Raw genomic sequence first — 23,622 nt, 5'->3', positions numbered from 1 at the left:
TTTTTTAAGATATTTCAAACATATTTATCTTATTAGATTTTTAATATAGATGCTGAAGATGAAATTTGATTAACAACAAACTTACCATCATCAATAAAATTTTTTACAAGCTAACCTATCTGATATTTTTATTATATTATATATATATATATATATATATATATATATATATATATCTTTCAATCATCATAAGTAAATTTACTACACCATTATACATCTTTATATTTATTTATATATTTTTGATAATCCAATTAATTGTTAATTTAACATTTTTGAATGGTATATATATATATATATATATATATATATATGTATATATGAAAAGGGATTTAAATAAATGCCTTTAAATAGTAAGCAAAACAAAATCAAAAATTAATTTTAATGCAGAATTATGGAACACTAATAGGAGAATTGTTTTGGTTAAAATGAAAATTCTTGATCATTTATTCTTAGGGATTTATTAACTAAATATGATCATTTATTTATTGAGTCAGAATCAATACCATCTCATTTAGTTGCAGTATGAAACTCCTCACCACACTACTAACTTAATTATTAGTCCAAATTTAGCAATTTTAGGTTATAATAAGTCATATCATTTCCCTTATTCTAGTGTTTTAAAGACAATTTTCTTTTAAAAATATGTAATTTATATTTTTCTCTAAATGAGATTTTTTATAAGAAAATAGCCTTTAGTTGACACCAAATAACATCCTATAGCCATTATAAATGTATTATTCTCACAATGATGGCATGACAGTGATCTTCTCAAGCTTTCTCCATGAAATATTATATTTGGCCATCACAATATGCTTATGTATTGGGAATTTTGGTCTCACCTACTCATGTATTATACTGTATTTTTAACTTGTTTTCATGGTTGATAATTTCTATTTCTATTTTATACTTCTTCCTTGTTTTTAGTCATTAATTCCAAATAATTTAATACTATATAATCTTTCTCTCTCTCTCTCTCTTCCTCTCTTAGAAGAAGGTTTGGCTGCTACTGCTCTCCCTGTTGTTCTAAAAAAGGAGCTCCTTTTTTGGAGTGCGTCGTCGAAAAAGGGAAGAAGAGTCGAGGGGAGTGTGAGGATCGAAGATGTGCGGAGGAGCGATCATTTCCGACCTCATTCCGGCAACGAGGTCGGCGCGGCGGGTCACCGCGGACTACCTGTGGCCGGATCTGAAGAAGGGGGGAGCCAGTGGGGCGAAGAAGAAGAGGAGGAGCGGCAATCGCCGGGCTGTGGAGGTGACCGAGGATGATTTCGAGGCCGACTTCCTGGAATTCGACTACGAGTCCATGGATTCCGAAGTGGAGGACGAGGTGGAGGATAAGCCGCTCGCTTTCGCCTCCAAAGGTATCCTTGCTCTGGGAGTTTTGTACGCTACGTTGATGAAAAATTGATTCTTTTTGCTTGTTCTTGTCGGAGAATGATACTAGGATTTGACGATTTTCCCATGTTCTAATTTCTCCACTATATCTATGATTTGATTTTTCTTTGATCTTGTTAGATCCCATCAGAAATATGGTCTTTCTCTCTTGTTTATCGATCATACTGTATTGAGATTTGAAGGCTATGCTTCTATTCGATCCTACTCTACATTTTGGAAGCTTCATAAGCCAAGATCGGATTTTTCACCTCGTCTCCATTTATCTTTTTTTTTTTTTTCTTCCGATCGTGACTTCAGATTTGAGAATCATTTTTGAACAGTAAAGATATTTTTTCCTTCTTTTTTGGAGACAACAATTGTCTTAATTGTTCCAATTTTCTCTTATTTTTCCACGGGGAAGAATAATGTATGAATGTACATATGTAATTATCTTTCAGTATTGTGGTCTGCGTTCTTCGTCGTATTCTTTCTATACAGTGAAGTTCATTGCTATAATTAGTAGTTGTATATGACTTCGTTAATGATTGCTAGCAGCATAGTTAATGGGCTTCCAGTTTTGCTTCTATTTTCCATTGCAAATTCTAGTGAAGTAAATTTGGTTGTTATTTTTCAAGTAATCGGCAGACTGAATCATCCATTAAGGCCATGCAAATATTGCTGATCATTCAATGCTAAAACATTGTGTTTCACACATGTTATCACTCATAAAAAAAGGTTGGTGATCGTCAAGGTTTCCATAAATTAATAGCTGGTATTCAGTATAAGAACTCTGAATCCTGCTTTTCTGCCTCGAATTATGTTGTGAACTTTATGTGATTTTTAAGAGATCAGCAGAATCATGTGTCGTGGATGTTCATGGATTCAATAACTTCTTATGTGAAAAAAATGAGATTTAAGCTTGTGGGATTCTGCTTTAAGTTGTACTTTAAACATATGTCAATTTGATCTATTTGTACTTGAGGCCTGTAAGAGACTCATGATTTGTTTGATCTGAGGAAAAACATGTTTACTTGCAATCTCATAGAAATGGTTTTTGCTGTTATGGATAAAATAAATGTTCGTTCTTACCAATTGACTGCCTAGGTTACATGGAGATGCCCCTCCTTAAACCTTCGTTCATTGAGCGTTCTTCTGGTTTCCAACCAGTTAATTCACTCTTCTTAATCCTGCAATTTGCTACTATTGTCCTGGATGCATTATTGATAATCAAGAACTATGAGTTTCACCTGGACAAAACTTGGATAATTATAATTTTGTTCTAGGAAAACTGGAAAACCAAAGGTGAGAATTAGTCATTCTTTGCTTGATCGATGTTTTAGGCTATTTGGTTACGGTTTTATGATCCTTAAAAGCTCATATTCGTCAATAAGTTAAGAAGATGGAGAAGTGTCCTTAAAAAGTCCTTGTGAAACTTATGATCCTTTGTTAGTCCTTCATCCCAATGTTTTCTACTTAACTCTCTTAATTTGTTATTTCTGCTGTGATTTCATATTCTTCATTAGATTTTAAGATGATAAGATAATTCGGGTCATCACCCAATCCTCATGGGGCCAAGTGGTCTAAATTTTCGTCCAAAATATTGTCGCACTAATTTGTTATCTGTATTCTATTATGCTGCAGCAGTCACTCTGAAATCTGTAGAATTCAATGGACCTGCAGCTAGGTCTACTAAAAGGAAGAGAAAGAATCAATACAGGGGAATCCGGCAGCGTCCTTGGGGAAAATGGGCAGCTGAAATTAGAGATCCTCGTAAGGGGGTTCGCGTCTGGCTTGGAACTTTCAACACTGCGGAAGAAGCTGCAAGAGCCTATGATACAGAGGCCCGTCGTATCCGTGGCAAGAAAGCCAAAGTGAACTTCCCTGATGAGGCACCACCAATTGTACAAAAGCGCCTCCTCAAATCAAATGTAGCCAAAGCACCTAAACTGAACCCATCAGAGAAGCTTAACTTCAGCCAATTTACAAATTACCTGAATGAACCAGATCAAGATTTCTACTCTGCTTTTGATTTCATCGATGATAAGGGACCCATCAAGCAATCCATAAACACATGTTCCTTCTCTGGGATGAAACCATCTCCACCTACTGATGGACCTGCAATTAACCTGTACTCTGACCAGGGAAGCAACTCTTTCGATTGTTCTGAATATGGCAGGGAAGGCGAGGCTAAAACTCCTGAGATCACATCGATTCTTACTCCAACCATGACTGAATCTGAAGAATCAGCATACTCTGAAGGTGCCCAGCCAAAGAAATTGCGAAACAATGCTGGAGAAATGGTGCCTGCTGAGAACTCTGCTGCTAATATTTCCCAGGAGCTAGCTGATTTTGAATCATACTTGAAATTTCTGCAAGTACCTTATCAGGAGGGGGGCTCCGATGAATCTATTGAGAGCCTTCTCGGTAATGATTTGACTCAGGATATGAACGGTGTGGATCTCTGGAGCTTTGATGACCTGTTTCCAATCACAGGCAGTGATTACTGAGGAACCACATCTTCTCACAACTGGTTCTGTAAACGAGATGCAAGCGTAAGTGTCTTACAGGAATACAAAATGTTTAAGCTATTCATTTCGTATATATCTCGTTTTTCTCTTCTTTGAAAGCAGTTGTCCCTCTTTTGTTTTCGTTCCAGGAATCAACGCTGACGACGATACGGAGAACCAGTTATGCTATATATGATCACTGATCGGAACTTTGGTTAATTCTATTATCCCCGGCGCTAAATATCTTATGTTATGCTGCCTCCTAAATGTTCCTGTTAAACACTGAGACTTGGTTATGCTTACTTGTCTGGTGGCTATGTGGAAAATGGAACAAATACTGCTTTATATCTATGTTTGTCATTGTTGCTCTTGGAGATGCTTGGACATGATGGTGCTTTTCTTGTGAAGTTAAACAGTCAATCCTTCAAGACTCTTGTTGCTATTTTGCTATGTTGGGTTTTTGTTCTTATGGATTGAGCTTGCATACCATAGGCTGTTGGGGAGCTGAAATCTGTTAGGCATTTAAGCTTTTACCTTATCCTTTTTCTTTTAGAAAACTGAATTTTTGTTAGAACATATGGTTATATCTGCTAAAATCCATCATAGTCTCTCTGTTGCTTCTGTCTAAATAATTTTCATTTCTTGCAAACTATATGGAGCTGAGGTAAAAAATTAGCAATTCATAAGGCTTAACTTTGTCTTTGTTCAACTAAATATACATGGTTTGTTTAGCATTTGAAGTGCTTCTATAATGTTGAGTGTTAGATCTGAATTGAGATATAGTAATAGGCACTTATATTACTTACTACACATAACTAGTCTTCTTTGTATATCATTTAATATTTTATTTTTATTTTTTTAAACTATTAGATGTGGCTATGCTTTAATCATTCAAAAACACATTAAAAAAATTACAAATATGAGGTCAAGAGGCACATTAAAGTTTCCTTTAGGGTTATATGTGCACTCTCCAAGGCAGACAATACACTATTCACCTCTCCAATAATATGTGATGCAAAGTTGCATTCATGCCTATAATTGGATAAGGCAAAGCTGAGAGATAATCTTCAGTATCACACCAAATATAGCTCATCTACAGCTCTTCCCTGTGTATAAGATACATGAAAAAGCTCTTTCAGATCATTTGTCCTTGAGAACAAAGAATAACATGATTGCAGAAGAGAGTTAGGGTTCAGAACAAGGAAACAATGTTTCCAATTTCCCTACTGCACTTGCAGAGATCAGCAATTATCTATGGGGCTTAAAAAGCCCTGACAATTGAAGAGTTAAGCTAATTAGATTTACAACCATTTTTCTTTTCTTTTAATTTAGATGTTTCTACTTCACCTCATGGGAAACGGGCCTTAATTAACGGGTGTAAATTGGGCCGGCCATTATTAGCCCACAAACCCGGTTTAGTTGGCCCATCCTAGATTTGCACGTCCTTTTTCGGAGTCAAAATTAGGGCTTTTTAGGAATGCCAATCTTCGAAAACAGGAATCTAACATTGCAAGATGTCAACTTTCTACATCTCCGAAGCGCTTAGAAGTCGTACGAGTGTCGGGACAACCCGACGTTCAAGCTATGTTCACCTCCACGGTTCTCGTCTTGGGCTCGGGCGGCGGAATCTTCCCCACGACGACGGTGAGCACACCGTTCTCGCACTTGGCTGTGATGCCCGAGGAGCTGGCGTCTTCCGGCAGCCGGAATTTCCTTAAAAACTTGACGGGCGCGCTCCTCTCCAGCAGCAGGTACCGGCACCCTTCCTCCTCCCCGTCGTTCCTCTTCCTCTTCCCGCTGCTCTTGATCACCAGAATCTTCTCGTCCTCCAGGGTCACCTGCACCCACGCGCGTCGTCAGCGAAATCGCCACCCCGCAGCTGGATCAAATCGTGGCGGACGAGTAGAAGAATACGTACTTGGATGTCGGACTTGGACAGGCCGGGGACGTCGATGACGAAGGTGTATTCCTTGTGGCTCTCGAGTATGTCGACGGGTGCGCTTCGGAGGCCCACCCCCTCCTCCCCGTTGCGGCCGCGGCCGTTGCCGCGGTGTGCGTCGTGCGGCCGCACGGCCGAGGCGGGGAAGCCGAGCTTCTCCAGCGTCTCCGGGAGGTGGAACAGGTGGCGTACCGCCGAGTCGAAGAGTGCAGAGTCGGCCGTCAGGCTCATCCTTCTTCCTCTGCGTGCGTGCGTGCGTGCGTGCGTGCCTACGAGCGCTTCCTGTTCGATGCTAGTCCTTGTAGGGCAGGGAAGAAGTGCCGATCCGTAATAAAAAGAGGGAAGAGGAAGGTTCCAGAGGTGATGAGGTGTCCTGCACCGGTGGATGATCCAGAAGAATCTGGAAGGGACTGGGCCTTATATTTTTGGCCTTTATCTGCGCTTCTCAAATTTTCTTTTATCATTTTTCTTGAAAATAAAAATAAGGTAAAAGATTATGATATTATTTTTTGATGACTGTCTAAACAAATATTTATATTCTTTGTATTTAACGATTGGTACCCCTTTTTGTTTTTGGAGTTTACTATTTAGAGTTTTTTTTTTCTATTCATAATTTATTTATTTATATATATATATTTTATAATCGCCATATGCACCCTATTATTATGGATTCTCCCTATTGTTCATGTAACTTACTAAATAGTTTACACTAGATTTAGAATATGACATCTTTTGAGTTAATATAATTATCTAGAATATATTATCTTTTAGATTATTATAGAATGTATAAAATTTTAAAAATATTAAATTATCATAATAATATTAAAAATTATTTCTCATCTCCTTCTTTTTGATATTTAGTTCATTCCATTTCATCATCTTTTTTTTTTTTTTTTATCATTTTACGATTAAAAGGAGGAGAAGAAAATGATGAATAAAAAAAGAAAGAAAAGAGGTTTCTAGATAAAGATTAAAATCTTTTTCTAATAATTAAATTATAAATTGACAATATATACATCTATTTAAAAGATATAACTTAGAAATATTCAAAGTTCTTGACATGAGAATATAAATAACAAAAAGGAGATTGCAAATAGTAATCTCGATTTGCAATCTCCTTATCTATTTTCAAATAATATCCATAATTTACAAATATTCAAAATACCCCTTAAAATTTTTTCATCAAATTTTTTTTGCTTTTTTCTTTTACCAATTTTAGATGATTACAATATTTTTATTTGGCTCATTTATAATATTTTTAATAATATTTATAGTATTTTTATTAAGATATTAAAAACACTGTAAACACTATTAAAAAACACTGTAAGTGATATTATATTATGTATTTTCGATTGTCATTAATCATAAACCATTATGATGGTTCGGTTGAGATTAAAAGTTCATTTAGATCATTTTCAGTAGTTTCAAGTAGGTTTTACAATGTTTTTATTGTGATGATTAATTTTTTTTATTTTTATTTTGATGATATTAATTTTAAATATTATAAATACCTATTTGATGATATATCAAGTGGTTTCTAGTGTATTTTGATTCTATTTAACTTATTTATAATATTTTTAATTAAATTTTATATTATTTTTATTATGACGATCAAAACACTATAATAAGTCAAAAATACTATAATGAGTCAAAAAAATATAATTAGAGGCAAAAAACTAAAATGAGAATACCAATTGAGAAATACCCAAAATATGGGTATTTTCTAGGATAATCACCATATTCTTTTATTTATTGATTAGCAAAAAAACAAAAAAGGCCTGCCTTCTACCATCATGTTTAATTAAGCACTTGATAGAATCAAATCCCACAAGTTGACAAACTCATGTGTCTACAACTCCCCCCTTTGCATTAGATTAATGTGACTGCTCCAAAAAGAAATGTTCTTTTCTGTTGTCTGAATCAGCTCAAAGTTAGATGATAACAGTACTCTTATTTCTTTCATTTACTTGTTCATGTCCGTCAAGTGTCAGGTGTCGATCCACAGATCAAACACCGTACAGGTTTCATGAGTTGTGTGATGTTGTGTTAGATTTCCAACACTCTGTGCCTCTAAAACCTTTGTTTTGTAGGAAGGGATGGAGTTGACAGGAACATTGCACCCTTTCCTGGGATGAGAGTTATTCTTAGCTATCGTGATGATATGTTATCTGCAATGACAAGTATTTATTGTTAGTGGTATAATTTGTTTTACGGATTCAAGACTTCAATAATGACAGCAAGAAAGATAAGGATTTGTGTCGTGTAGGTATGTTGTTGAGATGAGGCTCCATTATTCCCAGTGTTCATTCACTTCTTGTCGTCTGGAAGGTGGTGTATGCGCCATTGGTGGTCTCCGGTGGGCTCCTCATTCTTCCTCCTCCTCCTCCTCCTCCTCACTGCTTTAAAGTCTCACACCCATCCTATTAAACCTCCACCCAACGCCTCTCTCTCTCTCTCTCTCGTAGACAGACACTTGGAGATTTGGGTTAATGGCTAAGAGCGGCAATGGGAAGCTAGGCAAGCTGAGATGCATGATAAAGCGTTGGCATTCATCGAGCAGGATCACGAGCTCCGCGACCGGGGGGAGAGGCTGCGGCGGCCAGTCGTCGAGGCCGCAGGAGGACGAGGCGTGGCGGTCTGCGTCGTTCAACGGAGACGCAGTCCCGCCCGGGCTCCACGCTGTGTACGTCGGCAAGTCCCGGCGGCGGTACCTCGTCAGGTCCGACCTCGTCGACCACCCGCTCTTCCGCGTTCTGGTCGCGAGGACCGGAGGGTCAGTTGGCGGCACCACCGGCGCCGGGACGGTGGTGGGCTGTGAGGTGGTGCTCTTCGACCACCTTCTGTGGATGCTGGAGAACGCCGACCCCCCGCCGGACTCACTGGACGAGCTGGTGGACTTCTACTCCTGCTGAAGACACATTAGATTCAAAGCTAAATTATCAGATCTTGTTCATCTCCCAATCGCCTTAACAGAATAATTCTGACATCTTAGCGCAATCTGTTCCTGTTTGTGTGCTTATCAATCTCAGATTTGTAAGCTTCTTGCTCGACCAAGAACAGACGATGAATCCACAGGAGACTTCATGATCAGTACTCGAGACCTCATCTTTATCAGAAAAGAACAAAACGCATATATACTATTAGCTGTGAGATCACTTTTAAGGGCTGGCATTGCACTGATGCCGGAAGTGGGCTCGACCACAAGGAAAAGAACTACGAGACTAAACATCATGAACACATTCCTACTTAGGTTGTTGGTTTGCTTAGGAAAAGACCGGACATTGTTGCCACTTTATGCTGTCCTCCTTGAGGGTTAGGTTAGCCATTGTTGCTCCATCTTGTGCCTTTTTCTTCTTTGCACTGCAACCAATTCTACTAGACGGAGAAACACGATCTTTTCTAAATAATCCCGTCATCATGGGACCAAAATCTTTGGCTTGTTTTCCTTGATATCCACACGACCTATGCATCAAAAAGAAGCTCAAGAAGTCGGGCAAGCGAATGCACTGCAGATCGCCATGCATGCAATGTTGCAGATGCAGGTCCTGAGCATCCAAAAGGAAGCCAGACAGAGAAAGAGAGAGAGACAGAGAGAGAGAGCACATGGTTTGACGGTGCACGCAGTGGGTGTCTGAGGAGCACATGGTATGCTTCATGATTCTTTGGGTTTTCTGGTAAATAAAACAGGACAAAGATCCCTCGTGGGGGCTCCCAAATCCCTCCTATGGCCCTGATCAGATCTTTGTTGTCCTAATGGATAAATCCACGAGAGAGTGAGTATGGTCTCGGCCCCAAGAATTCTACAAATCATTGTTCAAACACAATGAGCTCGATGTTTATTTTTGTGCTGCTCGGCTCTATCTGTTGGGTCTTGATTGATTCGAAGTATCAATCGTATCATATGCCCTCCATTATACTTTAGGAAGTCTTGTTTATGCCGGAGTGCAATGTGTGTCTTCTGGACCTCAGATGACTATAACCTGTATGAAAAATCCATCGAAGAGTGTCTTCAAAGCTTTCGCTCGAGTATCGCTAGATGTTTTGGCCACGAGAATCCTGTTAGGGTGTTCTGTACGAGTTACCCACGGAAACACGACGGTCACATCGGTTGTCCGCTTGATTATGGCTCATCGAGTGTGAGGGGACTCATTGCCGACGACATGTCGATCATCGAGAGACGCATTGGGCAGGAAGGCCACGTCAGGAGCACCGAGCGTCGAGGGATGTATTGGCCGTCGAGGCTGCGTCGCGTATGAATTACCTTATTATGACGCATCAAATGCGAGAAAATAGTTTTGTTTAGGGAGTACGGATGGAAGAGATAATGTCGATTGCTTGAGAAGTCACAAGCATCCTCGACATCCATCAGACTTTGGGTTGTTTGTACGTGGAAGATGCGATGAACTTAGAATGTTGGGGCCGACGAGGCAGACTTGGAATATCGCGACAGTCATCTTAGAGATATGACACGCGGGTGATGGTGGAGGACGTGGATGAAGCTGTAAATGTGGCGCCGAACGAGGTCAAAGTTGGGGATGCAACATCGAGGGACAGCGGCGCATGGGTAGCGGCACCAGCGACGTTGGGTGGTACTGCACCGGTGGCTCAACGCAAGCCTTGTTGCTCACGGACGATGTCGCATGGAAGACATTCGGCGATTGGCCACGGCCAATGATGCAAGGCCCAGCAGCGGCTTCAAGCAACTAAAATGACAACGAAGGTGACGATAAGCTACAGCAGTAGTGGCAATGGTAGCTGCAGCACAAAGGCATGGAAGCGATGGGCAGTGTAGCGGAGCCATGGATGGTGAACAACGACATCAACAATAACAAGGGTAGGAATGGTATGGTCACGAGGAAGGAGAGGAGAATTCTAAAATAAAAAATATATATTCGAAGAATAATAATCGAGAATATAATAGAAAATCAATATAAGATTAATATGATTCGATAAATTACAATATATGCCTTCTAACATAAATTCTAAAGAATTTATATATTTTCTTTTACCTTCTTTAAAAATCCTACAGATAACTTTCTTTTAAGGCCTGAAAGAATAAAGAGGCTCTATAGAGTACTTAAACAAAAATCTAAAAATATAAAAGATATTTATAAAAGAATTAAATCATAATTTTTTTATATCTTCTTATTTCACTACAACTTCTTATATTAGGATTCTTTATCTCTTAAGACACTAGTTCCAAAAATCTTTAAATACTTATCGATTCAAATAATAACTTGTGAGTATTTTATCCACTTTTATGCCTTCTAAAAAGAGAATATTTTTACTTCTTACTCTTTCAATCTGTGTCACTCATCCTTATTGAATCTTTGATAACGGATCTCTTAGAATTTATATCGCTTAGAGAGGAGGAAGGGAGAATTTTAAAATAAAAATTATTTAGATATTAATAATCAAGAATATATTAAAAAGTTAGATGTGACATTAATGTAGTTTGATAACTCCTTATCTACGTCCATAGAGAAAAATCAAATTCTTCTTCGTGTGAATTCAAATTCTCTTATATATCTTCTCACATAAACTCTGAAAAATTTATCTTTTTTCTTTTACCCACTATAAAAGTCTTAGAATATAACTAAGCCCGGGAGGATAGCTCTCATTATAGGCCTTAAAATATAAACCCTTAAGAATTAGTGTTATAATATTTTTAATCAATTTTAAAATTTGATTGAGAAAATAATATATTTCAAAAACTCAATTGATCAAGTTAAAGTTACGAGTAAAAATAATAATACTAAATCATAAATAAAAGATAAATAAAATGAGGCAAATCGTAGTTTTGTTTTCTTACCTACATCTATTTCTAATTCCTCTTCCCTTGAGATTACCAACTTTCACAATTGATCTTCTTTTTAATGAGTGAAGATCCACTATTTTTTTTTTACAACTTTATTCTTTTTCAAACTTGGGAGATAATCCTTATATTAGTTTTTTTTATAAAAGATCTCTTACCTCCTACAACTTAGTATTATAACTAAACTCAAAATGAGGAGAACAAGACTTAAATCATGATAAAAAAATAAGAGCTTATAATATTTCACTATCTTAAAAATGAATGTTTCATCAACTAAGTCTAAGTGAGATATTTATAGACCCCAAAAGACTTCAAATATGGAGTCAAAATTTTAAATCATCAAAATTTCGAGATATAGGTGGTACTACCATTGACATTGAGCGATACTACTATCACAACTTTTGACATGAGCCATAAATCTAGACTTCGACGGTACTACCATCGTAAAATTTAAATTGAGTAATACCATCACTATCTTAGGTGGTACCATCATTGTCTTAAATGGTATTATCATCAATAGTATAACACTTTTTATGTTGTCAACTAACTCAAAATTTCGACCCATGCTTCATATAAGCCACTTATCTAGCTTTCTAACATGCCTAATTTTGACCCAAACCTTAGCCCAAAGGTTACTACAAGTTGAGGCTCAAAATTAGCTCGAAATTGACTCAAATTGACATAGAGCACTTTAATTTTAATCCAATAACTTTAATAAGTACAACATGAAGCTTTTATTATGACTTCATATCTTACGACTCGCTCCTTTAGACATATCGTCTTCTATGGGAAAATTTAGGGACAACATTATATGCGCATTAAAAGAACATAAAATAAAATCTTAGAATTTTAAAAAATGTGTTTATCGTCTTACAAAGATTGGTGCGTAAAAACCCACGAAACTGAAAACTACGCATACTATGGAGATTGTATTATCTAGGAAGATCGTATATCCCTGAATTCCTACATATCTGTGGGAGAGGATAAAAGAGGTCAAACATCCTTCTCTCTAATGATGATCCACACAATAGGAGCTATGAAGATGCTCCTCAGATAGTTGTTCAAATCTCTACACTTGTTATCTAACGAGAAGAAGGGGAGAGGAGAATATATGGTGACAACCAAGAAACCTTAACCTATAGCCCTATAGTTCTCTCCAATTTATAAAGGCTCTCTATCAACTTAACCATAATAGATCATACCATATTGGGTATTAGATCTTCATCAAACTACCAAAGCCTCTTAGATTAGTAGATCTCTATCTAATAGTCTCTCATTTACTTTTTTTGGATCTCATCCATATGATCCAATAATTCAGGAGCTTAACCCTTATCTAATAAGATAAGGGCTTTGACAGATATCTCATAACATTTACTCATCATAACACTTACTATATATATGTGACCTTCTAGGCCTAATATCGAGCTGATCATGACTCATACATGTTAGAACTCTTTCTAACTAAGTGAATTATCTCCATAAAAATTCACTCGACTTATTGACTGTGGATATACTAGGCTACTAAGCCATAGTCACCAAACGATACAAGGGAATCTAATCTTTTAAATCTATCTGTCCTTAGTTACCGTGTATTAGTCACTTATCTATATAATATCCCAAAGACTGTATACCGGGTATAGTGCTATCATGCCCATACGGTTTCTCCTTAAGTCTTACTATAATCGGATTCTTTCGGATAACTCTTTCTCTCTCAATTCGAATGACCATGGCTCGGGATTTGTTTGAGTAAGAATACATGGGATATTTATCTCATGACACCAAGAGTGGATGATCCTCTATCGATACTCAATAACCCTCGTAAGGTTGGTTGTTACTCTCGATAATCGACTGTATTATATTTGAAACTTCTATACCTATAAGTTTGATATCAAAGAGTTGAGTACTCATACAGGACATCTTCAGTATCTCTCAAGTCTAAGAAATGTGTACACCATTGGGACGACGAAATCGTTGTTTGACATTGAGATATAATTAACTATCCAGTATTCAGCGAGCGGATCAATCAATTAACTCATTCTCCAATGAGCACCTGCACTGTAGCCATAATATCCCCAAACGAGCAACTATGAGACCAGCCACCTCTATCATATGGACGGGTATACAACATACCAGTCTATCTGGTTATCTCGATGTCCCTCTCAAGTAACCTATGATCAGGATTATTAGAGTATGCATTTAAAGGTGAATCAGACTCATTATCATGATCTTATCACGATCCGATTCTCATTGCAAAAATATATGACATCACAATATATTTATACATACAATAAATAATATAAAATAATAAAATACTAAATAATATAATAAGCAAAAGGATAACATGTTATGTTATCACTCACGTGATTGGCTTGCTGGTATCTATAATTAGCATCTTCATCATGACATCTAATCTTCTATTATAATATTCGATCCTTCTTGTATGATGTTTGAACCTCTAGCACAAAGCTCATTCTTTAGCACATCGACCAATCCTCCAGCTCGATGTTAGCTCCTTCGATGATCCGAATATATAATAGATATATTTCTTGTATCATTCATCTCAAAAATATATTAGTCTAATAAATAGATTTCATTATCACAAATTTAAGATTCAACATCTTGATCCTTCTAAAACATTGTCTCTAAGAATCCGAAAATACTTATCAATATCAATAATAACAAATAATAATATTTTAATATGCAATGAAAATATTATGCAGCATAAGCAATAGTGACTTTGGGTGGTGTTGGCCCAATGAAAGATAATATTGGCCTCGAGCGACAATGGATAACAATGGTGTTGACTCTTCGTGGTGTAATGGAGGGTTGTAATGGCTTTGAGCGACAATATATAACAAAGGTAGTTGACGATGTAGCAATGGACAGTGGCAATAAGACAGAGACGACAACCACCTTAAGACCCACTTAGGCACTGGTTACCGACCTATATAACAAAGTTGAAATTGAGCTGAGCAATCTCACTTCCCGAACTAGATCTTCGACGATGTAATGCTCCTTTCTGATGCCTCAATGTCACTTGCAAAACTTGCATGTAGTTTCTGATATGATCATTCTGATACTTCGATGTGACCCAAAGGGAGATTTGAATAGTAATCGATGTTCATAAGATTAAAATCAAAAAATCTAATGAGAAGCAAGAATCTCGAAATGAAAAGTGAAAGTTTTGAGTAAACAATATCTAATGTATGACGTAGTGAGCTTTTTATAATGGGTTTAACTCGAAAAAAATATGATATGATATGAATAGAATATTTCTTTGATATTTAATATTAGGTTGATATTTACGTGGCCCAATTCTTGATCAAGGTTCATTTTTACTATGTTGCTACGTATCGAATGGACGAATATTTCTTATATAACACTGTATCTTAATATATCTCCTTAATTGGTCAAATTATATTCAACATAAAGTATTTATGTGAGATGGGATTTCAAGTGACATATGTGCTAAAGTTAAAATTATAAGAATAAATATAAAAAAAATAATATTATTTATAGAGACTTATTTATATGAATTTTTTTCCAAAAAAAAAAAAAAGGAAAACAAAACGTTTCATTTTCTCGCGTATGAATATGTCCGTTTTCTCCCGCCCCGGCTTTTACCCGTTAAGGGAGGCTTTCCGCCACCTCTCCCGCTCTCTCACAGCTACAGTGGCAATCCCGTAAATGTCACGGTGGAAGTGGGCGTCCAGAACGGGCCCCAACCACGGAACTTTCTGGAGAGGCGACAAAAATATCTTGTATTAACCGATCTGGACCGTCGGGACGCATCATGGACACCCATCCTACGGTGGGATCACGGTTCCACTCGAGGCTGGAAAAGATAAGGGTGGGGTGATAGTTACCGCGGGGGAGCCCTGCTGCCACTTTAAAGGGGGAGGAATGATCGAGAGGAACTCACCGATTTCCTGTGGGGGATTCGTGGAGGGCGTGCCGTGGGGGGTTCTCGAGGCTCTTGTAGTTACGTGTTGGAGATGTAATGGGTTGGTACTACTACGTTGTGTGAGTTCTTCGACTTGTTCTATCCAGGTTTGCGGCGGCGCGAGGAGGGGGATAGAGGCGGAATCTGCTTTTCGGTGGCGGTGGTTTTGCTGCAATGGCGGGCGACATGGATGCAAGCGGCGATTTCTACTCGGTGCTGGGTTTGAAGAAGGAGTGCTCCGAGGCGGAGCTCAGGAATGCGTACAAGAAGCTCGCTTTGGTATTGTGCTGAATCGAGAATCCCCACTCTTCGTCATGATCATCGTTGATCTCAGACCTCCATACATCAAAAGTCGGATCTTTGGAAGAACGGCAACTTTTGTCTATAATTATTCCTCTGAAGGCTTGGGGTTTTATGATCTTTCCTTTTGATCTCGATATCATTGATTCGTGGCGCAAGGAATCAATGCGACCTGCGCGTAATTCTTTTGCGTCACTCAACTCTGAAACCTTTTTCGTTTTGCTTCGTTACCTTCTTCTTGTTGGTCGAGTAGAACTTTTGGAATCGACGCGAACTCTTTGTTTCTACTGAAAACTGTCATCTTTTCCCTACTGTTCGCGACAGAAGTGGCATCCCGATAAGTGCTCGGCGTCGGGTAATGAGATTCGCATGAAGGAAGCGAAGCAGCAGTTCCAGGAGATCCAGAAAGCCTACTCTGGTTCGTTCCCCGTCTTTTCCTCCCGTCTGCACCCACCTTTTCCCTGATCTCTACAGACCATGTCATCAAATGATGACAAAGATACGAAGCTAGAGGTATCTGCTCCGTGATTCAGCAAAATCGTAGTCTGCTCGTTCCATACACACAAAAAAGAGGCATTTTTATGGGTTCCCGTTCTTCTGTCATGTTGAGGCACAGTTCTCTCCGACTCCAACAAGAGATTTCTGTACGATGTTGGAGCCTACGACAAAGACGACGACAAAGACGAAGAGGTAAACCAACTTTTACTTTGGTGCGATTCCTCGATTTTTTCCCTTGTTTCTCTCGATCACCCCTTTCGTCGCAGGGGATGGTGGAGTTTCTTGGGGAGATGGCGCAAATGATGAGGCAAACCAAACGCTGTGTAAGTCGCTTGTCTTTGAGTTGCTCTGAATTCATCTCATTTGTGCTTCTTCTCGTTTGAGGCGACGGGGCGTCGGTGCAGGGGAGCGGCCAGGAGAGCTTCGAGCAGCTGCAGCAGATGTTCGTGGAGATGTTCCACGACGATCTGGACGCGGGATTCTGCGGCCACTCCTCGGCCACCTCGGGCGCGGCGTCCTGCGGCAACAAACGGGACAACTCGGCGATGGACTCGGGCAAGCGGAAGCCGGACGAGTTGGACCCGGCCGCCATTGGGTTCTGCCTCGGGGTGAGTCGCCGAGTCCACTCTTCCCATCCCCACTCCTCCCAGGGATCTCCACGTACCTGCTGTTGCTGCGGGTCCCAAACTTGCAGAGAAAGTTCTCAGTACTTGTTCCTGCACCCTTGTGTCTCTCTCACATGTCCATTGAGTTCTTCATCTTCATCCATACAGCTATGCACTGGACTCACCCAAGCATTTCTTGGCTACTTGTCCTCCGAGTTCATCCTACCAACATTGTTATAGGTTACATTGAATTTGACATGCTACAGAAGTTGGCAGTTCATAGGATTAGGTCAATCTTTGTCACATACACATATGCAACATATAGCAATCAGTAACACAGAAAAAGGCACTTATACTGGTGTTGATGTGTTAGCAATGGCACACCAACATGGTGCTTTCATTGCATGTGGAAAGGCAAACATATCACACTCAATTCACTATGACATTCATGCATCATTGGTTTCCTATATGCATTTTGTGTGTTCACCATGCATTACTGTTTGAAATTTAGATATTTTCTTCAGAGCACTACTTGATGTAGAAAAAAGTGATTCATGACAGTCAGCATTTATTTGCCTACTAAGTTATTACCAGCCACTTGACATTGTTATTGATGTTGATTGCTTAGCTTGAGCAATCACCCTATTTAGTTTGACAGAAAGAGTGGTTCCTGCAGTAAGATTCTGAAGAAAGTGGATGTTGGTATCACATCATTTTGAGCATGTTTTTCGGTTGCCATCTTTTTCTGGAAATACACAAAGTAGCATGCCAGAAGAGGCAGTTCATCAGATGATATCTAGTTTCTGCCACATAATTTGACCTGGCAGGCTGATGATTTGTGGAGGTTGAGAATGATAGAGGCATGGCTTTACCAAGTCAGATCGGGACACATCTACTTTATAACTTCAAATATAGCAACTGGAATGAGGTGGCTTCTTTGAGAGAATAATTTTAAGATGTAGGATAATCTATAAGTTGCCATGCTTGAAGCAGATTCAGACAGCTAACTATGCTTGCCACCTTTTTAATCCTTCTATCTGAATGCCTTGCAACTTCTTCCATGTTTTGGATCAGCACTTCTGTATGGTATAATATTTTTATTAGTCACCTTCTGAATTTTAAATCTGCATTGGCAGACAAAGGATGCAGGGCAATCCTCAAAAGGAAGAGGCAGCAACAGCAAGAGAAGGAACAGAAGAAAGCAAAAGGCATCATCCAAGCATGACAATTCATCTCACAATGCTAAGGTCTCAGCTTAGAGTTCTAGAATTGCACCTGTATTTATTTCACTCTTCTGAGTGTTTCAGGTAAAACTTCCTACCCTGCAGTTCTTCAACCTTGCACTGTAGAAAATGATTACTAGTAGTAGTGGTAGGCTGGTAGACTGGAACTTGTAATTGTAGGATGGTCGGCATGGTCCTCTGCTCAATTTCATGTACTTCTTTTATTCAAATAAATTTCTCGATTGAAGACTTATCAAATGCTTCTTTACCAAGTTAAATTATAATTCAGCTAGGTTAGGATGACAATGACCACCATATATTAAGTTTTGCTACTAAAGGATTTGAATCCATTTGGTGACACACAGAAGAAACAGGCATTTATTCAATGAAACCAAACCCATAAGCAGACTTATCATAGTAACTTTACAATAGTAAAGCAACACTAAGCCACAAGAAACTTGTAAGAGACATCTATTTGGACAAATTTGGGAAAAAAGTTGAACAGGATGTGCTGAAAGCAAATTATATACTGAAAGGTAAACCAATGTGGACAGGTGCATTCACATAGCTAACTTATCAAAGATTTAAAGAACTCAGGACTTGTAGGTTGGCCTAATACAAACCCCTAAAAGTACATGAACAAAATAGAAGAAAGAAGGGGAGGGAACAAGAATACTATTATGTCCAGATTCAAGGTTCTTGCATTGACAATTCCAAATAAATGCAGTGTCTAAGCTTGTAAGTGGTTGCAATCCAACTTAGTGGTTCCCAAAAGGCAACAAGGGAAGCTTTTTCCCCTGTTGACAGGACAAGAGGTATCAGATACTCGAGTTGAGAGACATTGTTCTTTTGCATATACAACTAAATCGAAGAGATGATCCAGGTAAGATAAAAGAAAGACAATAAGGACCCAAGGGAAGTAACTGAGCCTCTGTCCCTTGCAGATATGTGCCTGTAGGTCTATAAGTTTCCTGTAGTGCAGAGATGCTATTAAATGAGACTAGAGCAAGTGGCACAGTTTAAAAGATCTAAGCTGTTTCACTTTTCTGACTTGATGTCCCTTTACAAGGTCTACCTTGTAGACATACCAAGATAGAGAATAAGCATTAGAGCAATTCTACATAGAGTGCATGAATCAATGCACTTATTTGTTTTTTTTTTGTTTTTTTTTTTCTGTTTGTTGGTATTATCTATATTTCTTGTCTATTTTTAACACCAAAAAATTGGTAAGCATGTGGGTGTATATGTGGGTATGTGTGTGTTCTTATTTACACTTGGGATTTCGGCTCGCTTAATTTTTTTTTATAGGAAGTTTTCTCTCTCTCTCTCTCTCTCTCTCTCTCTCTCTCTCTCTCTCAGCTTTGTTTTCTGCTTTTATTTGCTATTATTATCTTGCTTCATTACTTCAGAGGGCTTCCTCTTGTCGTGGTCTATATTAATTTGTTGCATTCTCTTGGATTTTCCATAAGGAAGTAGCTAGATTAGAGGGGTAACTAAGATCTCTGGCCCTCAAGTAATTGGGACATTATGGGTCATTGTTGTTGTTGTTGTTGTATTTCTTCTAATAGAAACCTCTGGTTAAATATGTTACAGTTGACATAAAATATTTTGTTGTCGTTTGTTAAGAAAATATGCAAATCGGGAATCCATAAGAAATAAAGGAACTCTTTTTCCTCTTTGGGTTGCATCCCTTATTTGATTTGGCTTCGAGTGATGATCTCAAAAAAAAAAAAAAAAAAAGAACTACTAGTGTATTACAATTTGGAATCAAATAGTAAGACATTTAAGCAATTTAGTTCCATGAACACAGTCATTTCTAGCTTAGCAGTCATGTCTACATTTAGAATAAGGAAAGTCTGAGTTATCAAAACAATAATCAATTTTGATGAAACACCAAAGATGGAGAATATAAGAATATTCATGTTAGTAAATAAAACAATCTCCTGCTGGGATGGGTGTCATCATTTTTATTCTTTTTTTGAGAACTATTTAGTTGTATAGAGTAGGTGAAAAAGAGATGCATACTGGAAATTCATTATGATGGCATATTTCTATAAATCTTGTTCACTGTTGGAAATGATTGGCCTCTCCTGTCAGAAGTTATTTTCCCCTTTTAAATAGCCTGTGCAAGCAATTCTACACATTCTAAGGGCAAAAAGTTAAAGCTGCAATAAGAGGAAATAGCACTTTTGGCAACTTGTCTATTCATGATGAGGATCCTAAGGGATGAAAAATCCAAAGCTCCCCATGTCACCTTGCCTTATCCACTTTGGAATATTCTGGATCTTCTTGTCTCTAGTTATATGATTGAAGTAGAAGGGCAGAAGAAGGAGAAAAGGAGTGAAAAAATAGGGTTCTTATGCCCCACATAACATGGCACACCCGAAATGGAAAATCCATGTTCATGAACTTGAGATAGATAAAATGAAAACCAATTGGATCATGTTCAGAACCTTCACTTTCAACTAGGGTTGTGGGAATCCATGGGCTCTATACAGAAGCTTCCTGTTCTTCCCTCCTTGTATGGAGATTAATTCCCAGAAAAATAGATTATGGAACCTACCATTAATAATAATTGTCTGTTTTTTTTATTCTAGTCAGATGGTCTTCTTGTTGAAGATAGGGAGGTGAGAAAGCTCCTCCACTTCAGATACTGATTGTCCTAACATAAGTTGGTTGACCTCTCCAATGTGTAACTTCAGTTGTTGGCATTCCTCTACTTTGAAGAATATTTTCTCTTCTTTTTAAGTTGTGTTTGGTACAATCAATCTCTTACAAATATGTAAGACTAAATTGCTTGTGCTTTGTCTTCAAAAAATTTCTCAGGCCAGCTACCAGAAGCTGAAATTAGATGCCTGTCACAATTAGAGTTATCAGTGGTGGTGACACTGATTTCATGAGTGACAACAAATGGATGTGGTGATGAGCTTTTATTTCCAGCTCCAGGTTTCTTATCCACTTAAGGTAGAATCAAACAGTTAAAATTCTCTCTTTTGGATGGAAGATTAAGCAGTTAGACTTGAAGCATCAATTGTCTATGTGAATTGTGATTTGTGAAAGCTTCTGATCTTCATGCAAAACCTAGAAAAAGTGATTCTTTTAGTATCTACTTCCAATATACATGCAGATCAATATTGTGAGATGGCTATATCATTTTTTGCTGATGCTTATTTTGCTTGTATGAACCAGAGATATCACAAGGGTCTTCCCAATAGAGAGACCACTTAAATCTGGTAGGCCTTGTGTAGCCTACTAATTCCAGAAGCATATCATCTTGACATCAATTGGCTCTCCCTCTCAGCTCCTTGTTTCAATAAATCATACACAAAATTGGTCCTCTGGTAATGAGTTCAATCAATCATGTTGAAAAATATTCTTTGAAAGTTTTTTTATTTTAGAAATATTTTATTCATCAATTTTTATAAATAAGAGTCACTAAGTATTGTCAAAATCCTAAACATTTTTCTCTTAAACTCATTTTTTTTAATTGAAGTGAATTATGTATATGCAATTTTACCCTTTTCTTATACATATTCTGCAAGTGCCTACTTATTAGGTATATGTGTTTAATGAATGCATTAACTTGAAAATAAAAAAGAAAGACCTACAGTTAGAGGTAAGCTGAGGTTTTTTTTTTTTAATTCCCAGTGGAAGGAAAGAGATATAGAATCCATTTTTTGTGTATAATTTTTACTTAAAAATAGAGGTAGAGGAACTACTAATGGAATCCATATTTTAGGGTAAGGAAAAGAATAGAAAATAGAAGGGAGGAAGCCAAATCAAACCCAAGCTGAGCCAGCCAATTTAAAGGGTTAATTTTGACCAATTTTGACCTTATTCAAAACAAACCCACTGCCGTCCTCGATAAATGCCAACCTCAGCTCCCTCCGATCTCCCAACACGAGAGCGCAAAAGTCTCTCCTTTCGGAGTCTCAAAACTCTTCTCGAGGGAGAAAGAAGGAGAGCAAAGCGAACCACATGGGTCTTCTCGACCAGCTGTGGGACGACACCATCGCCGGCCCCCCGCCCCTCCGCAAGCTCCGCAAGTACAACTCCTTCTCCTCCTCCTCCTCCTCCTCCTCCGCCGCCGCCGCCGCTACCGCTGCCGCTGCCGGCCAGGTCAGCCGCAGCATCACCATCCTCCGCACCCCGGCCTCCTCCCCCCGCTCCCCCTCCTCGCCGACCAGCGCCCCCGACTCCCCCGTCGCACGTGAGTTGTCTGTTACGTGGTTGTCGAAGGTCCAGTAACATGAAAAGTCCGTCTTTTGAACCGCTTCTTCTGCAGCTCCGGGGCCGAGAGGAGACTGGAAGAGGCTGCAGAGGAAGTCGGTGCCGGCGGCGGAGGGAATGCAGACGGTCGAGTCCAGGAACCCCACCGTCTACGACTGGTTCGTCCCTCTATACCCCTTTCGAAACATAAATTCTTTGCACAGGAAACCCTAATAATCCGTACATAAAAACTGCTATCTTTTTTTATGTGTAGTTTTCCACAGGAAACCCTAATTCATATTTTGCTCGTAATTATTCATTCATTTTGGCACAATTGGCGGCTGTAAACAACTTTGATCCAACTGTTACAGAAAGAAACTTGGATTGCAGGGTGGTGATAAGTTCCCTGGAGAAGTGACCCGAATCTGAAATGGAGGAGAGGAAATCAAAACATCAAATGATGCAAACAAACGAGTTGCAGTCAGCTTGTGTTTCTTCATCTGTACGTAGGATGTAGAATTGTGTAGCTGGAAATGAAGCTACCAAGGGAGAGAGGACAAGGATAGTAATGTAGCAAGTATTCATGTATTCTGACCATGTCACACTGGTTTTTTATTTTTATTTTTATTTTCCTTTTAATTCTTTTCCTATTGAAGACCTTCTCCCCATTTTTTTTATGTTATTTCCCATGTAAATTGGTTCATGAGTCTTTGCTCAATACAATGCAATGCAATGTATTGCATGTTATCCATATATGGCTAATATGGATATCCATATGTATCTTATCCGACCCGTCTAAAATGTGTTAATTATTTAATGATCAAATTTGAGCTAGAATCTTCTAGAAGGTCCTTTTAAACTATTTCCTTCATGTTATGTCAGAGTTGGTGAAACGAAGACATGTTAATATTTCTTCTTTTTATAGAGGGAGGAGGGCAAATTAGTCAGAGAGAATAGCATCGCTAAACACCGGACGCCAATCTCCATCCGCCGTTGCATGTTCTCAAACAGCTAGAATTAGCTGGACCCATTATCCAAATTACCCAAACTACCCTTTCTCGCCTGTGTAAAGCTCGATTTACCACTTTGCCCGAGCCCATCGTTTATGGTTCCTTCCGACATAGGGGCGTTCTCGTCTTCGAGGGCGGCGTTTACGCTCCACCGACCATAGCCGGTCGCACGCTTCGTGGCTCTGCTTACCGACTCGCGCCG

General features: G+C 38.6%; 5 protein-coding genes across 9 annotated transcripts; 4 read left to right on the top strand and 1 right to left on the bottom strand.

Annotated features, from left to right (window-relative positions):
* The first annotated feature begins 975 nt into the window (after nt 1-975).
* LOC135619783 (ethylene-responsive transcription factor 1-like) lies at nt 976-4,328 on the top strand. 3 transcript variants are annotated; one of them, XM_065122115.1, is made up of 3 exons: nt 976-1,358; nt 3,052-3,923; nt 4,028-4,328. In XM_065122115.1, the coding sequence occupies exons 1-2, from the start codon at nt 1,100-1,102 to the stop codon at nt 3,876-3,878; spliced, it is 1,086 nt and encodes a 361-aa protein (XP_064978187.1). In that variant the 5' UTR covers nt 976-1,099; the 3' UTR covers nt 3,879-3,923; nt 4,028-4,328. The 3 variants fall into 3 exon arrangements, with proteins under 3 accessions (XP_064978187.1, XP_064978186.1, XP_064978185.1); XM_065122114.1 differs by having other exon boundaries at nt 977-1,358; nt 3,016-3,923; XM_065122113.1 differs by having other exon boundaries at nt 977-1,358; nt 3,013-3,923.
* A 1,036-nt stretch (nt 4,329-5,364) lies between these two features.
* Nucleotides 5,365-6,130, bottom strand: LOC135619785 (18.6 kDa class III heat shock protein-like). The gene is made up of 2 exons (XM_065122116.1): nt 5,797-6,130; nt 5,365-5,716 (listed from the first exon to the last, which is right to left on the bottom strand). The coding sequence occupies exons 1-2, from the start codon at nt 6,046-6,048 to the stop codon at nt 5,456-5,458; spliced, it is 513 nt and encodes a 170-aa protein (XP_064978188.1). The 5' UTR covers nt 6,049-6,130; the 3' UTR covers nt 5,365-5,455.
* Nucleotides 6,131-8,149: 2,019 nt separating this feature from the next.
* LOC103995188 (auxin-responsive protein SAUR76-like) lies at nt 8,150-8,907 on the top strand. Its single transcript, XM_009415724.3, has one exon. The coding sequence runs from the start codon at nt 8,307-8,309 to the stop codon at nt 8,727-8,729; it is 423 nt and encodes a 140-aa protein (XP_009413999.2). The 5' UTR covers nt 8,150-8,306; the 3' UTR covers nt 8,730-8,907.
* Nucleotides 8,908-15,551: 6,644 nt separating this feature from the next.
* On the top strand, nt 15,552-21,303 carry LOC135619781 (uncharacterized). 2 transcript variants are annotated; one of them, XM_065122110.1, is made up of 7 exons: nt 15,552-15,854; nt 16,200-16,293; nt 16,492-16,565; nt 16,640-16,696; nt 16,778-16,981; nt 18,115-18,285; nt 21,028-21,303. In XM_065122110.1, exons 1-6 carry the CDS (start codon nt 15,750-15,752, stop codon nt 18,235-18,237), a joined length of 657 nt encoding a protein of 218 aa, XP_064978182.1. In that variant the 5' UTR covers nt 15,552-15,749; the 3' UTR covers nt 18,238-18,285; nt 21,028-21,303. The 2 variants fall into 2 exon arrangements, with proteins under 2 accessions (XP_064978182.1, XP_064978181.1); XM_065122109.1 differs by lacking the exon at nt 21,028-21,303 and having other exon boundaries at nt 18,115-19,944.
* LOC135619782 (dormancy-associated protein homolog 3-like) lies at nt 21,028-22,979 on the top strand. Of its 2 annotated transcripts, XM_065122112.1 has the most exons (4): nt 21,028-21,165; nt 21,391-22,411; nt 22,487-22,589; nt 22,801-22,979. In XM_065122112.1, exons 2-4 carry the CDS (start codon nt 22,180-22,182, stop codon nt 22,826-22,828), a joined length of 363 nt encoding a protein of 120 aa, XP_064978184.1. In that variant the 5' UTR covers nt 21,028-21,165; nt 21,391-22,179; the 3' UTR covers nt 22,829-22,979. The 2 variants fall into 2 exon arrangements, with proteins under 2 accessions (XP_064978184.1, XP_064978183.1); XM_065122111.1 differs by lacking the exon at nt 22,801-22,979 and having other exon boundaries at nt 22,487-22,792.
* Nucleotides 22,980-23,622: the final 643 nt, after the last annotated feature.

This window comes from Musa acuminata, chromosome BXJ2-8 (assembly GCF_036884655.1).
Source record: "Musa acuminata AAA Group cultivar baxijiao chromosome BXJ2-8, Cavendish_Baxijiao_AAA, whole genome shotgun sequence".
Classification (NCBI taxonomy): Eukaryota; Viridiplantae; Streptophyta; class Magnoliopsida; order Zingiberales; family Musaceae; genus Musa; species Musa acuminata.
The sequence above is the reverse complement of the archived record's forward strand: the minus strand, read 5'-3'. Positions and strand labels throughout refer to the sequence as shown.

Excerpts from the sequence above, each read along its gene's own strand:
- LOC135619783 (XM_065122113.1), top strand. The coding sequence starts at position 1,100 with ATGTGCGGAGGAGCGATCATTTCCGACCTCATTCCGGCAACGAGGTCG. Across the intron at positions 1,359-3,012 it reads GCTCGCTTTCGCCTCCAAAG|CAGTCACTCTGAAATCTGTA; the intron begins GTATCCTTGCTC and ends ATTATGCTGCAG.
- LOC135619785 (XM_065122116.1), bottom strand. The coding sequence starts at position 6,048 with ATGAGCCTGACGGCCGACTCTGCACTCTTCGACTCGGCGGTACGCCAC. Across the intron at positions 5,717-5,796 it reads TGTCCAAGTCCGACATCCAA|GTGACCCTGGAGGACGAGAA; the intron begins GTACGTATTCTT and ends GCGTGGGTGCAG.
- LOC103995188 (XM_009415724.3), top strand. The coding sequence starts at position 8,307 with ATGGCTAAGAGCGGCAATGGGAAGCTAGGCAAGCTGAGATGCATGATA.
- LOC135619781 (XM_065122110.1), top strand. The coding sequence starts at position 15,750 with ATGGCGGGCGACATGGATGCAAGCGGCGATTTCTACTCGGTGCTGGGT. Across the intron at positions 16,697-16,777 it reads TGAGGCAAACCAAACGCTGT|GGGAGCGGCCAGGAGAGCTT; the intron begins GTAAGTCGCTTG and ends GCGTCGGTGCAG. Across the intron at positions 16,982-18,114 it reads CCATTGGGTTCTGCCTCGGG|ACAAAGGATGCAGGGCAATC; the intron begins GTGAGTCGCCGA and ends CTGCATTGGCAG.
- LOC135619782 (XM_065122111.1), top strand. The coding sequence starts at position 22,180 with ATGGGTCTTCTCGACCAGCTGTGGGACGACACCATCGCCGGCCCCCCG. Across the intron at positions 22,412-22,486 it reads CCCCGACTCCCCCGTCGCAC|CTCCGGGGCCGAGAGGAGAC; the intron begins GTGAGTTGTCTG and ends CTTCTTCTGCAG.